This window comes from Dioszegia hungarica (assembly GCF_025882075.1).
Source record: "Dioszegia hungarica strain PDD-24b-2 chromosome Unknown MKK02contig_7, whole genome shotgun sequence".
Classification (NCBI taxonomy): domain Eukaryota; kingdom Fungi; phylum Basidiomycota; class Tremellomycetes; order Tremellales; family Bulleribasidiaceae; genus Dioszegia; species Dioszegia hungarica.
In genome coordinates, this window is record NW_026515769.1 from 427727 (window position 1) to 441786 (window position 14060).

The 14060-nt window shown below is 57.8% G+C and overlaps 7 protein-coding genes across 7 annotated transcripts; 4 read left to right on the forward strand and 3 right to left on the reverse strand.

Annotated features, from left to right (window-relative positions):
• Positions 1 to 825: 825 nt before the first annotated feature.
• MKK02DRAFT_14081 (high mobility group box domain-containing protein) lies at positions 826 to 996 on the forward strand (the record flags this gene model as incomplete). Its single annotated transcript, XM_053085536.1, has 1 exon — positions 826 to 996. A coding segment is annotated over one exon (171 nt), but the record flags the coding sequence as incomplete, so codon positions are not given.
• A 590-nt stretch (positions 997 to 1586) lies between these two features.
• Positions 1587 to 3528, reverse strand: MKK02DRAFT_24346 (uncharacterized protein; the record flags this gene model as incomplete). Its single annotated transcript, XM_053086883.1, has 11 exons — positions 1587 to 1660; positions 1694 to 1929; positions 1972 to 2160; positions 2205 to 2416; positions 2467 to 2586; positions 2632 to 2796; positions 2846 to 2906; positions 2958 to 2993; positions 3054 to 3149; positions 3191 to 3302; positions 3375 to 3528. 11 exons carry the CDS (start codon positions 3526 to 3528, stop codon positions 1587 to 1589), a joined length of 1455 nt encoding a protein of 484 aa, XP_052947124.1.
• A 388-nt stretch (positions 3529 to 3916) lies between these two features.
• On the reverse strand, positions 3917 to 4935 carry MKK02DRAFT_32221 (uncharacterized protein; the record flags this gene model as incomplete). The annotated part of the gene is made up of 4 exons (XM_053088472.1): positions 3917 to 4310; positions 4341 to 4415; positions 4448 to 4681; positions 4715 to 4935. The coding sequence occupies 4 exons, from the start codon at positions 4933 to 4935 to the stop codon at positions 3917 to 3919; spliced, it is 924 nt and encodes a 307-aa protein (XP_052947125.1).
• A 359-nt stretch (positions 4936 to 5294) lies between these two features.
• MKK02DRAFT_36363 (uncharacterized protein) lies at positions 5295 to 6564 on the reverse strand (the record flags this gene model as incomplete). The annotated part of the gene is made up of 3 exons (XM_053089407.1): positions 5295 to 5905; positions 5949 to 6110; positions 6144 to 6564. The coding sequence occupies 3 exons, from the start codon at positions 6562 to 6564 to the stop codon at positions 5295 to 5297; spliced, it is 1194 nt and encodes a 397-aa protein (XP_052947126.1).
• Positions 6565 to 7022: 458 nt separating this feature from the next.
• Positions 7023 to 8115, forward strand: MKK02DRAFT_24080 (RTA-like protein; the record flags this gene model as incomplete). The annotated part of the gene is made up of 4 exons (XM_053086838.1): positions 7023 to 7267; positions 7312 to 7414; positions 7456 to 7954; positions 8000 to 8115. The coding sequence occupies 4 exons, from the start codon at positions 7023 to 7025 to the stop codon at positions 8113 to 8115; spliced, it is 963 nt and encodes a 320-aa protein (XP_052947127.1).
• Positions 8116 to 8714: 599 nt separating this feature from the next.
• On the forward strand, positions 8715 to 12029 carry MKK02DRAFT_36365 (uncharacterized protein; the record flags this gene model as incomplete). The annotated part of the gene is made up of 14 exons (XM_053089408.1): positions 8715 to 8860; positions 8894 to 9007; positions 9050 to 9210; positions 9253 to 9553; positions 9595 to 10057; positions 10091 to 10697; positions 10744 to 10784; positions 10833 to 10997; positions 11048 to 11089; positions 11133 to 11166; positions 11210 to 11283; positions 11342 to 11644; positions 11695 to 11749; positions 11794 to 12029. The coding sequence occupies 14 exons, from the start codon at positions 8715 to 8717 to the stop codon at positions 12027 to 12029; spliced, it is 2742 nt and encodes a 913-aa protein (XP_052947128.1).
• Positions 12030 to 12353: 324 nt separating this feature from the next.
• MKK02DRAFT_43278 (uncharacterized protein) lies at positions 12354 to 14023 on the forward strand (the record flags this gene model as incomplete). Its single annotated transcript, XM_053092352.1, has 2 exons — positions 12354 to 12629; positions 12704 to 14023. 2 exons carry the CDS (start codon positions 12354 to 12356, stop codon positions 14021 to 14023), a joined length of 1596 nt encoding a protein of 531 aa, XP_052947129.1.
• Between the last annotated feature and the right edge of the window lie 37 nt (positions 14024 to 14060).

Consider the following 14060-nt stretch of genomic DNA (forward strand, 5'->3'; position numbering starts at 1 on the left):
GCCAGGAAGAACGGTGCTATGAGTAGGATATCAATGATCAGTGCAAGCAGATACAGGAGCGAAAGAGAAAGACTTCTTATGCACAGCCGCAAACAGCCGGCGATCTCTAATCGAATTAGAGTTCGGAGAAGACCGCCATTAGGAACCAGGAACAAAGGAGGGGGGACTATATAAAAACATTTTCTAATGAGCATTAGCCCAGATCTACTTCCGCTGTTAGTCCCGAAACTAATAGTTCCTAATCCCTACTCAACCATCTCTAACAACAACCCCTTTGTTGACACTACACCTTCTATTAGGCCCATTTCCTAATCACCCCACCCACCTCCACCTACCGCGACTTCTTTTTGAAAGACACGAAGGATATCAGGTATGTACCAGTCCATCTCGCCCAGACAATACTTCGCCACTATAGGCGCCTTTCCGTGGCTGACGCGATCGTGCTGACAGCCGCAGCATGAACCCCACATTCGACGACATGGAGAAGAAGCGCGCGGCGGTATGTCACCCCTACTCACCCTAGCTAATCCATAGATGGTCGCCTCATTCCAAGAGGTCGCCAAAGCCATGACCAAGTGCGCTGGCCTGGTCAATGACTTTGCGCGCCACGCGCCCGCCACCCTTGGCGTCAACCTCCCTACTATGGCTATGCCCTTCGCTGAGCCCGCCGCGGCCCCTGCGGCCCCCGCGGCGCCCAAGGTACCCCGGAAGAACGCCGCACCAGTCGACAATCCCGCCGCTGCCGCCGCCGCCAACCCCGTCTTCTCTGTCAGCGCCCCTCCAGCCCCAGCCGGCGCCAAGCGCGGCCGCAAGCCCAACAAGGAGAAGAAGGTCAAGGACCCGAACGCCCCCAAGCGCCCTCCCTCCGCCTATCTCATCTTCCAGAATGAGGTCCGGGAGGAGATGCGCTCCAAGCTCCCTGCCGACGCGTCGTACAAGGATGTCATTGCTGCGATTGCGGCGAGATGGAAGGAGATGACTGCAGAGGAGAAGAAGGTGTGTTGGGGTTTGGGTTTTGGCTGATGGTAGGAATACTCTGGGGCGTATGAGCTCGCGCACGATGCGTACAAGGTGCAGGATGCGGACTATAAGAATGGCCCGTCCGACGCGTTTGCAGCTGTGAGTACTTGGGTCCGACGGGGCTGATGGAAGCAACAAGCCGGTCTGGCCCAAGAGGCGACACCCTCGGACGACTCGTCAGAGGAGACTTCGGACGACTCGGAGGACGAACAACCCGCACCTGCCAAGCAGCCAGTCTACCAGGCTCCACCTGCCGCCCCTAAAGGGAGTCTCGGCGCAGCCGTTGCTGCCGCCACCGGGTCAGAGAAGAAGAACAAGAAGCACCAGGATGCAGCTGAAGGGCCCGAGAAGAAGGTGAGTGTGGATTTGGGTGGGACTGATGATCAGAAGAAGCGCAAGAGCAAGGTCGTCGAGGCGTAGGCAATCAGGAGAGAAGTTTTGGGTATCGGGACTTGTAAACGATTTCTTGATAGTGTTCATCCCTAGCGATCCCTAATCTGTATATACTGCTCCATGTGAATTCAATCGTATCAACAACAGCTCCTGCTACAAGACTTCAACTCGCGCTACACTGCTGGTCCGATGGGATGATCAGCCTTCGGGCCGGGAGCAGGTGGTCCAGGAGCGGTAGGGATTGCAGCTGACGGTCAGCTCGGTCGACTCGAGGACTTACGAGGCTCCGCTGTGCTTGCGTTGGAAAGATTGGAGACGGAGCTAGACGCACTCGCTACGCCACCAGGTGCTAGTGTGCTCTGCGGCGAAGAGTCTGAGCGTGAAGAGCGGGACGATGGGTCTGCCACCATAGGCGCTGAGGCAGGTGGGGATGAGGAAGCGCCGGATGCCTTGTCGGCACTGCCATAAACGAACGAACGAATGACCTTCTCCATCTCTGCTTGGTCTTTGGGTAGGCTAGGAATTAGCTATGCCCGCGACCTGCAGTGATGTACTCACTTGTCAACGTCCAGCTTTGGCATATACTTGTTCCCTCCCACATTCTTGAAGAATCTCAACTCGTGCGATTTGCCCTCGGCCTCGCGCTTCCGCGCCAAGTCTCGCTGACGCTCCTCGACAATATTCTTCTCTGCCGTCGCACCGTGCATATCCCCGCTCTTGATCGCGGTGGTCAGATTTGCCCATAGTCTATATATCAGCTTTATCACCGTCATGACGTTCAGATAGCTCACCGTCTAGACTCTTGCGGTTCCTGCTCGGACTCGGGCAGTACCGACTTGGGTACCGACTTTGCTCCATTCGCATCGAAGATCACGGATCGCTTATGCGTCGCGGCGTCCGTGTACTCGATGACCGAGTTCCAGTGGCCTGTGACTTCACCGACGGTTTGGCGCTTGTGCTTGACGGGTCCGGCGATGGCGTTGTAGCCGCCTGATATCCAGCCCTTATGGTAAGCTTGAGCCACATGGAAAGATGATGGAGACGTTAGCTTACCTTGGCTTTAAAGTCGATATCTGCTCGAATATCGTTCTTGGCGCAAACGATGCTCGACATCTCGCACAGCTCCAGGACGAGCTTCCCGAACATGATTCCCCGAGCATACGTGTTTGGCATCTACCATTAGCGCGATGTTTGTCAGCGTGCCTCTTTATGACTTACAGAGATGCAGTACTCCCCATCCTCTGGACGGTCCAGCAGCCGTATCCTATCTTCCCCCTCCATAATGGTCGCCGCAGAGTTACCGAGGAACTTCGACTTGGGTACGAGCTCGCCAGTCACCAGGATGTTATTTTTGGGAGAACAATAGAAGAAGGCTGAAATGGGCTTGATTGTCAGCTCCGTTCCCATAGCAAGAGTCGGGCTATTAGCTTACAGGGTGGTGTGAGACTTGCTCGGCTAGGTAGTATCCTTGTGAACCGTCCTCATAAGTGTAGCTGGACCATCAGCGCCAGCGATCACCGATACATGAGACGCTCGAGACTTACGAGCAGCGGTAGAATTCGCATATGACGGGATTGTAGCTGCAGGCATTAGCGCACGCTCTGCAGCTTCACCTCAGAAAGCGACCAGCCATAACTTACGGCTTCTTGACTCCTTTTGGCTTGATGTGCCATCCGGACAAATACATAGTCATGACCTTCATGAACCTCTCCATTGGGTCGTCGATCTTCCCAGCGCTGTCTGTCAGCCTTGTTCCCCATACCCAGGGTGGACCTACCCGAATACCAGCTCGGGGTGCGAAAAGAAGTCGGTCACCCGCTCCAGCAGACTTCGGGGCTCGAGCACGAAGGTCGGGAGGGCGATCTTGGTCAGGTCCATCCCAGGGCGGACTGGTCGTCAGCGTCCGCCCATGAGTCAGACTCGAAGGAATCAGAACGGCACCAAGGACAGAGATGACTGACGCTGCGATATAATCGTCATCAAGACATTCCCCTCTTCCTTGTCCAGCTGAGACGTATCGTCCCCTTCGCCTACTTCTTCATGTGCGCTACTGGCGTTGGAGGACCGACGACCCTTGATGGACAGAGACTCCATCCCGTGGTTGAGGAGACCCATGTTGGTGAATGGGGCGGCGGCGAGGCGGTCGTGTGGTCTGGACTAGCGGGCTGGCTGGCGCAAGTGGAAAGCGGCGCTGGGTGCTGTGCTTTGTGTGGGAACTATACGGACGTGTCCAAACTGATGGTAGCTGGAGATGTAGATAATAGACGTAAAAGAAGCAGTCTCAAAGTCGCCCTTGCATTGACCACGTCGGGGAGGTTGCGTCGGGGGCCGATGACGCACGAGCCGCGAGCGTCAACGAATCGACCACGTTTGCAATTTCCTAATAAGAATAGGCTAATTCCTAATGAAATGTGACTGCATTTACTAATGATTCCCTTGGCATTCCTCTTATAGCCAGCGGTGTCCTGAGGGCTTGATGCAGATTAGCCCGTGCTGACATACGCTACTCAAAGTACTCGTCTAGAACAGTCGCAAAGTCAAAAGGGAGCGGCCTATACTTGACCAATTGACCCTTGACTACCAGCTCTTCCAGCCCGACCTTGCTATAGCCCTTGACATCGTACATGTCCTCCCCGACCGAGTGCTCCCCTCTGGACCACTTTAGCTTGACGCTCTCCGCGAGCGCCCACGGACTGCCTTTGTCGATGAGCCGAAGGCTGCGCTCGTCTGTCGCGCGCGCGACTCGTGGAGGCGCGCCAGACCGGCGTTCCATGGCCGAGGCGATTTCAGCGCCGGTGGGGGAGAATTCGTTTAGCCCGATCGTACGGCCTTTGAGCTTGTCACTTGGTGTGGAAGGGAGGAGAGCAGCCAGGGCAGCAGCGACATAAGCGCGTGTACTATGTCAGCTCCATCTTGCAAGAGCGTACCATAGGTTGATCCGCTGGGTGTCGGTATGGCCGGTATGTACAATCCGGTTATTGATCATATCCACCCCTATCCGCCTAGCTGTCAGTCACGCCTCAGTAGGACATACGGTGTATTGAGTGCAAACTCGGCAAAGTTCCCAGCGAGCACAGTGAGCATCGGGACCCCCGCCTCGTTTAGCGCCGTCGCCAGGACCTCTTTATTGTGGATAACGGGAATCTTGTCGTCTTCCTTGGTATGCACATAGGCAAAGTCGGAGGGGATGAAGAGCGAGATACTGGCTCGGCGGAGCATGGGGACGAGGCGGAGCTGCTCGGCCAGTCCGGCCTGACCGACGAGCGACCTGGGGTCAGCGTAGTGGTAGAGAGGGACGTACAGGACGATGACGACTCCCTGCAAAGCGGCGAGGAAGGCTGACTCGTCTGCCCAGTCCACCTCTATCCCTTCGACAGAGGATGGGAGGTCGCCGGGAGAGGAGCCTTGCCGGTAGATGGCCTTGATGTGGGACGGGGTAGCCGCAAGTGCGGAGATGACGGCGGACGCGACCCAGCCGCGGGGGCCGAGGATGGCGATGGTGTTTGCGCGAGGTGAGGACATGTGAGCTTGAGAAAGTGTGAGTATGGAAATGGGCTTCGTGAACTGGCAGGCGGGGCAAGCGCTCGTGTGGCTTGCTTATCTACCTTGCCGACAAGTCCGTTTGAAGGGTGCCATCTGGAATCATGTCTGAAATCCAAGCAGAGCGATCTGGAATCTGACACGAGGATGATCCGAGATTATTCCGTTGTGCTCCGCAGAGATCCACCGCAGTGCCGCCAGTACTGAGTACTGAGCATGGCTGGCGGGTACAGGACTTACTTCGCCAGCGATCACGGCATACCACGTCGGAGCAAGACATGAGAGGGCTCATCTGTACTTAGAGGCATTTTGCCCAGAGCTCTACGTGCCCGACTATGACTTTAATTCGACACAAGAGCCTCAATATCCACCTCCTTCCCCTCGCTCGTCAATAACGCCTGCACGAACGCCAAGTCCCACAACGCCAACCTCGGCTCCCCATCGTCCCTCGCCTCGACCTTCTTTCCCTCTTTGACAGCCGCAATAGCCTCCGCCCACTCCCTCAGCTCCACCTCCACTCCGTTCCCTTTACTCTCCTTGCTAAACCTCTCCACCTTGCTTCCCTTCCCCGGTAAAACCTCCACCACCCACCCAGCAGATGAGCCCTTGACCTGCACCACCGCATTCAGGCACGTCACGCGCAGAGAAGCGGGTAGCCTATCCTCTGGTGCGAGATCGGGCGCCGCGAATGACATGAGCACCGTACCCTGCGGAGAGGACTTGCCGGCGGGGACGGGCATCTGCGAGGTGGTGATGAGCGTTTCGAGCTGAGTTTCGGGACCGTGAGCGGGGACCGTGAGGTTGTCGGCCGAGCGGGCGATAGCGACGATGGTGTCGGTTGGCGGGATGTGGGCGCGGTGGAGGGAGGTGTGGGAGATGACCCGGTTAGGAGGATTGGGGAGCACATTTCGGACCATAGCGGCGAAGTGGACACCGCCGTCAAGCAGGAAGCCTGCTATTAGCACCGTACCAGCTATGAACACTGGGTAGCTCACCTCCCTGGTAGTCTGGGATGGTCCTCCACTGGGTCGCCTGATACTTGCTCCCGTCTTCCAAGTACGCATGAAGCTGCAAGCTCCAGTATAGCACCGGTCCGATGTCCTTGTTGTTCTGCATGATCTCCCTCGCTGCACGGATGCTTTGATCGTGATTGTAGTCTGCGATCAGCTCAATCCGGTGGCCGGACTTACTCTCAGCAACCCGCCAGATCAGACCCTTGGGCTTGAACTCCTTCTCATACCTCCCGATCAAAGCCTTGGCCGTCTCCACATCCTTGCCCACCGGCTTCTCACTCATGACATGCTTGCCCGCCTGCAGCGCCCGGATGATCAGATCCGGCTGGGCCGTAATTGGCAGGACGAACGCAATTGCGTCGACCTCGGGAGTAGCGAGAAGAGCATCGAAGCCGTCTTGGCCATTAAGGACCTTGACTTCTGAAGCGTCTTTGAAGAGCTCGAGAGTCTTGGCGGAAGCGACGAGCTTGTCCGTGGATGAGGACGAGCGAGACCAGATGGTGTGGAGCTTGATGGCTGAAGTCGTCGCGAGCAAAGCGGGGAGGTAGGCCGCTTCGGCAAAGACGCCTGAACCGGCGAGGGCGAGATTTATGGGCATAGCGCTGTGGTTTGATTGTTTTCGGCGCAATCAAAGCAGTATAGATGGACTTTGGTGGAGAGTAATCACCCAATGAGGCCATGCTGACCGCACCATCGACATCGGGCCGGAGATAAAATATGAGGAATGCTGACACGGCGCCGATAGCCGTTTGGTGCGTGCCTGAATCGCGGTGGTGCGGTCATAGATGCCCGTGACACCGCATCACCCTTTGTTCCTCCCTCCGCGTTCCTCACGCGTCACGGACATGGAGGCGCAGACCGTCTAGATCTGGCACAGATAGAGATCGCGCAGCTTGGCACAGCAGCGCGCTGCTCCAAGACCGCTGCTTTGCCCGTGTGAGAGATCTATAAAGCTGATGCGATCTCTGTGAGATCCCCGTCCCCCCCTTGACATTGAACTTATACTTTGACACCACTGAAGCCTCACAGCACTACGCAGTCTACTACACGGTCACCATGGGCAAGATCATCAACTTCCTCATCTACCACTACGTCCCCTCCCTCGGCTGGAATGCTTCCTTCCTCGCGCTCTTCGCTCTGAGCGCCCTGGTCCACTCTTACCAGGCGTACCGATCCCGCTTCTGGATCTTCTACCCCACCCTCGTTCTTGGCGCGGTCGTTGAAGTCATGGGATATGCGGCAAGGGTATGGAGCTCTCAAGATGTCTACAAGCTGGACCCTTTCCTCATGCAGATCGTCCTGTAAGTCCGCTCCCCATATCCCTTGGGTTTGAGCTGATAGATAGGCTTGGATTCGCCCCGGTCTACTTCTCTGCCTTTGTCTACATCGTCCTCGGTATGGCTATCAATCGGATAGGACAGCAATACTCAGTCCTCACTCCCAAGATGGTAAGTCCCATTCCTCCACCCGGGGATCTGCTGACAATCAGTACTTCTACACCTTCATCTGTGCCGATCTGGTATCACTCGTCCTCCAAGCGGTCGGTGGTGGTCAAGCCGCCTCCGGAGCCGCAACCGGCGCCCCCACCCAGACAGCCACCAACATCATGGTCGCCGGTATCATCTTCCAGCTCTGCACCATGGCGATCTTTGTCGGGTGCGGTATCGACTTTGCCATCCGGGCGGCGCGGGACAAGCCGTGGGCGTTTAGGGTCAGGCGTATGGCTTCTGCCCAGGCTACTGCTACGTCTATGCTCACTCCCACACCGTCCGATACCGAGAAGGGAGCGGAGATCGCGGGGTCGGATCAGGGGGAGCAGGCAGAGTTGGGAAAGTGGCGGAAGATAATGGCGGCGACATTCATCTCTTCCACGATGATCCTGCTCAGAGGTGAGTCTCTCTCTGGTGCGTGGTGCTTGAGCTCACTCCCAGGCTTCTTCAGATCGGTAGAGCTTTCACAGGGCTGGAGTGGGTATCTTATCAGCCACGGTGAGTACAACGAGTACCTATCGTCAAGATCGCGCTGACGATAAGAGATATACCAAGCTGTGCTCGATGGTATCCCCATGGTCATTGCTGTGGGCATCTTCAACTTGGTCCATCCTGGATTGATCCTCGGGCGCAAGGCGTCGTGGAGAGGGTACTATTAGATGAGCTGTCATGTATATGTGTGGCGCCGTGTGGATCTTGGATGACCTCAGACTGTCAGGTGGCAGTCTCAACAGTCTTCACTCTGCAATAAGTAGATTCTGCTGGGCCAGCTACTGTCACTCTAAACAGACTCTATACACTCTCTATACGCACTCGCCTACCCGGCGCCGTGGCCTGTCCGCCCAAAAGCTGTAACCTTAGCAAAGACAGCCACGTCCACGAGGCACATCGGCAGATTAGAGTTGTTGGAATGTCACCGCGATGACGAGCCCGATGACGGCCACGGCGATCTTGCAAAGGAATTTCGCAATAATGACGTCGTGACATTCCCCTAATCTTTGCCGCTTGTAGCAAATTCCACTGTTTTGGGATCCTTTTCAGGGGCGAGATGGGCGAGGTGAGACGAAACGGACACCGTCCGTGTGTTGGGTTGGTCCAGTGTGGCATCTCTTAAGACAACGCCCCCCTCATCTCTTCCCCCATTGATCGTTCCGTACTGCAGATACATCTATAACTGCAGTTTATACCTACCCACCTACCCATACTTGTGAGTACTAGCTCTGGACCAGTGCTGACCCCAGATACCAATCTATCCAACATGACCGGTGCCATGGCTACCAAGTCCGAGATCCGGGAGCACCCGTCCAAGCAGGGCGTCACCGTCGCCGCCTCCGGCAAGGAGCTCGAGGCCGATGTTCAGCGCAAGATGAAGGTCTGGGGTGTCATTGAGGCTTTCCGTGACGGGTGAGTAGCCGAACTGGGCAGAGTTGACGTCAGGCGCATGCCCGACAACAAGCAGATCGACGCTGCGCTCGCGTACGCCCAGAAGGCGTCCCCCGTCGACCTCAACAAGCTCTCCCCCGAGGGCCGCGTCCTTGTTGACGACACACGGTATGTTTCATAGTACACTGAATGGACTTGGCTGACCTCTAGCGACATCATCGAGACCCTCCGCGCGATGGTCCACGAGAAGAACGCCGATGAGCTCTTCCAGAACGCTCTCTACACCTCGGTCAAGACCGACGTCTCGCACGCCAAACAGAGCGGTGTCGTCCCCATCTCCAAGGAGGACGCCAAGGCTGACGGCGAGACTGGTAAGTCTATCCTTGAAATGATGGAGTCAGGCTGACTTTCAGCCGCCAAGCACCTCCGAGTCCTCCTTACCCTCTTTGTCACCAACGCCGAAGTCCGCAAGCTCGCCAAGGATCTCGGCTTTGTCGGTCGCGACATCTTCGCCTCGACCGCGTCGCGCGCCGCCGACAAGGCCCGCCCGTCGCAGCAGCAGCTCGACCAGGTCGACCGTGAGGCGCCCTCCAAGCAGTGGATCGGTGCCGACGGCAAGAAGCTCGGACCTAACGACACCCCCGAGCTCCAGATGAAGGGCCCGGACGGTGCCGAGGTCAGGTACAACCCCAAGGACGCACCCAGCCAGGCCAAGTGAGTTTGTTCAGCTATCGCATTGACTTTGCTGACTCCAGGGTGACCGACACTCAGGGCAACACCCACTCGGCCGGCGGTCTCTACGACAAGGCCCAGCAGAAGAAGGAGGAGGTCAGGCAGACTGCCGAGCAGAAGGCCAACGAGCAAGGCGGATCCGGCGGGATCAAGGAGCAACTCAAGTCCCACGCCCAGGACGTCGCCGGCAACCGCGACCCCAACGCCTCGCTCTCGCAGCAGAAGGACCAGGTCCTCGGTGCCGCCCAGAACAAGGCCGACCACGCCCAGAACCAGGCTCAAAGTCAGGCTCAGAACGACTCGCGCGCCCCCAACAACGCCGAGGACGCCAAGAACCAGGCCCGCGACAAGGCCAACCAGCTCAAGGAGAAGATCCCGGAGGAGCACCGCCAGAAGATCTCTGACGAGCTCCACGCTCAGAAGGAGATCATCCAGGATGCCTTCCCCGAGGAGAGGCGCGAGCAGTTCATCTACCGCTTGAAGAAGGTGAGCTATTGGTTTGGGTGGTGCTGACTTTAGGTTTTGGTCGAGCTCCAGGAGCACAAGGACTACCGCGAGGCCATGACTTGGCTTCTCGACACCTTTGACAACTACAAGGGCGCCGCCGAGCACGTCGCCCACAAGGCCACCAACGCCGCGGACGGTGTCGCCAGCGACGGCGGTGTCCAGGACGCCACCCTCCGCTTCCGCCGCCTCCTCGAGCGTTTCGCCAACGGCCAGTCCCTCGACGGCGTCTACAACGCCCTCGACCAGATGTACCGCGACACTGCCAACGACCCCAAGCTCAAGAACTGGTGGTCCCACGCCAACGACTACGTCCACCGCGTCCTCCTCGAGCCCGGATTCGTCCTCGAGGACGAGGCCGACAAGGAGGGGCGTCAGCTCCAGGAGGGCGGCAAGGAGTTCTTCGACGACAAGTACAAGAAGAGCCAGGAGACCCTCTTCGAGGAGCTCCAGCGGTTTTTCACGGCGTTCGCGGAAGATCCGCTCAACCAGCGTCTCGGCGACGACGTCAAGCGTCTCACCAAGGACCTCCTCTTCAACGAGGATGGTAACTTGGCCTTCAAGCCTCACCTCTGGAACGACCTCAGGGTCCACTTCTTGCCCGCCGTGATTCGGCAGATTGGTGAGCTCGCTTCGACTTGTAACATGTTCGCAGAGCTGACTTCCAGGGTACGTTCCTATACCCCGTGCTGAGTATGAGGACGACAAGGTATGCCAAGGTTTCCCAGGCCTCCTCGCAATCTCACTGACCGTCTAGATCGCTGTTGTCATCGAAAATTTGATCTTGAGCGGGCCAAACCTTTTCCCCAACGTCGTAACGCTCGAAGCAAACAACCGCGTCACGTTTTCCCCCTACGAGAACATCAACAAGACGCTCGACACGCATCACCACAAGATGAGGCTCGGTATGAGCCAGATTCAGGTAAGTCTAGCTTGGTCAAACCCATGAGGGCGCAAGCGCTGACTATCCAGGCCGACATCCGCGACGTTGCCTTCTCGTTCAAGCGCAAGAGCGTGAGTAACCACTTTAGCCTGTTGAGTCCAAACTGATCGTCAGGGGTGGCCCAAGCTTTCCGACCATGGTCTTGCGGGTATGTGACTCTGCATGTCTCCCGGAATGAAGCTGATTGACAGATGTCATCATCAGCGGCAAGGGTATCAGCATTGACGCCGAGATCGAGTCGGTTGAGCACAGGCGAAACGATGTGGTATGTCTCCCGTCGATCTCCCTTCGAGTGTAATCTGCGAACAGGGCTAACCGGCCAGTTCAAAGTGAACCATGTTACTGTCGAGATCGACAACATGACCTGGAAGATCAGGGACTCGAAGCACGACATCCTCTACAAGTTCCTTAAGGCCACCGCCACCGGCATCATCAAGAAGGCGATCCAGGCGGCCGTCAAGGTCGCTCTCACCAATGCCCTCGAGGAGGGTAACAGCCAGCTTGCTCAGGTCCGCAACACTGCTGCCGAGGCTCGCAAGTCCAACGAGACCAACCAGCGTGAGGCCATCAAGGAGCTCTACAAGCGCAAGGCCGAGAAGGCGGAGCGTGAGAAGGAGGCTGCCAAGGTAAGCCGTGTCTCCCGCATATGATCCTTGAAGCTCCAGCTGATGAACAGGACCACACTGGAACGTTCCGTATAGTGACCAACCAAGAGTCCATGCTCAACCCTGGTACGTCTTGCCTCCACCTTCGCGGGCTGGAGCTGATTTAACAGAGATGACCCACTCGGACGGAAAGAGCATAATCAAGAGACTTGCTAAGACCGAGGATCTTAGCCACAGCGGATCGGCCTGGCGCTCTCCTGCCTTCTCCCTCACCGACTCCAAGCACCCAGCCGTCACTGGCGAGCACCATCCTCAGGCCGTAGCGGGTGCGGCGCACGGCAAGGGCATGTCTTCGGCCATCCCAGCTCCCGGGGCTAGCGGCAATCAGGGACCGGCCGGAAAGTAAGCGGCTGGGTGTGGACGGGGTGGATAGGGGATAGTGTATCTTGTACATAGCGCTAGGGCTCGTTTATACCTGTTCTGAAGAGATGAATGGCTTATCGAATGATGATCTGCCCTGGGGTACAGTATGACCAGAGATGCATAAGCATAAGCATGGGGGAGTGTGAGCTGTGAGAGATGAGAAGAAACAGGTAGTTCGAGGACGGCGATAGCGCTCGAGCCGGTGACAACCGGGCAGGATTTGTTTACGCTTTGCACCAGATTTGTCGCCATCTTTCAACCCCCCCCCCCTTCATCATATCCACAGGACAGACGTACGGGGACTACAATGCCTACGCCCACTACTGCACCTATAGGCACCACTGCGGCGCCAGAATTGCCCTTCGAGATCGTACGGCGGATACTAAAACATCGGCTCGATCTCGCGCTGTCCTTTCCTCTCTCTCCATCTGATGGCCGAGTTGGGCAGACGGCCGTCGGGGATGAGGGGTGGGAAGGCATGCCGGGGCAGATGGGGAAGAAGATCGCGCTGGCAAGAAGCAAAGAGCGGGAAGATGTGATGCGGACGGGCAAGGAGCTGATGCGTGTGTGCAAGAGCTGGAAAGTGAGTTTCTGACCCGCATCTATCTCAGGAAGGAGCCCTGGCTGGCCTTGTGCGAGTCGTGGCTGACGACCTAGCCTGTCGTGCAGAAGTATCTGTACGCCATGCCCCCAGTCTCCGCCATCACCCTTCTCCCCTTCGCAGCTGCCGTCCAGCTCGGCGATACCAAATGGGACGATACCCGCCTCCACCCTCACTCCGTTCCCGGACGGTACGTGGCCACTCTGGACCTCTCCACCCTCTCTGACGGTTACTTCGGGCCGCATGTCACCTCCCTATCCAAGGCGTGCGCTGCGCTCCTCCCGCTCCTCCCCAACCTCACCCATCTCAAGCTCCCCGGCGGGACTGGATGGGGCATCATACCCTGTCGAACTATCCTCGACAGCCCATTCGTCGGTCGCCTGAGAGCCCTGGAAGGTGTCCAGATCTCGGACGAGGGGGATGAGGCGTGTGTGCTGCTCAAGCCGATGCGGAGATTGGAGGTCTTGTCAGTCCTCGGACCGGGCTCGTCCAGCGTTGGTCCATCCCCACTCCCTGACGCCGTCCCTCTCGACCTGCCGCACCTCCACACTCTCACTCTTGACGGTGTCCAGCGCGGACCTCTCCTCGCCGCGCTCATCGCTTCGGAACTCCCGAACCTCCGCCGGCTGCTCATCACGAGCTACGACGGGACCGTTGGGGACCTCACCACTGCTTTCCTCGAAGCACACGGAGAGAAGGTGCTCTCCCTCACATTCCTGCAAACTCGGGAATGGCCCGCTATCCATCCGACACCTCCCTTGGACACCCTCGCTCTCTGCCCAAATCTACTGGACCTGGCAGTCCTCCTTCCCAATCCAGCTCTGCAACAGAAGCTGGACTTTGCCAGGGGTCTCATCGGAGAAACCGCGAAGCATCACCCGCTGGTTTCTCTTACTCTCCCCAAATGGCTCGACAGAGTCAGCGCCTCCCCCTCTGCCTCACCAGCGCCCACCCAGCCAAACTTCCCTCTCCCTCACCTCGACCGGCTTTCTATCCGCACGCACCCTCCCTCTGGAAACCCCTTTCTCGCTACAATCATCTCCAGCCCACCTCCACATCTGCGCAGGATCAAGATCGACAGCTTCTCCTGGGTCTCGCCCAAGCTCGGTCGCGCGGCTCAGCAGGCGGGAGCAGGCGGGGAGACGAGAGTGTGGGCGGTCTACATGTCCAAGATGGGTATAGAGCTCCTGGATGGCGAAGGCCGAGGGATGCCAGCTATCGCTGAAGACGGCGGTGACGATGCTCAAGTAGGAGGGTGGTTGGTAGGGGCGAGAGGGAGGAGAAGGTCCAGTCGAGGGATGGGTATGGCCCGGATGCTCCAGAGTACAGGCGGCGTGAGGAGGCAGGTTGAAGAGGCAGATGAGGACGGCGGGTAAGCGGGGCGATGAGTGTTACCGGAATCATCACTCGCAT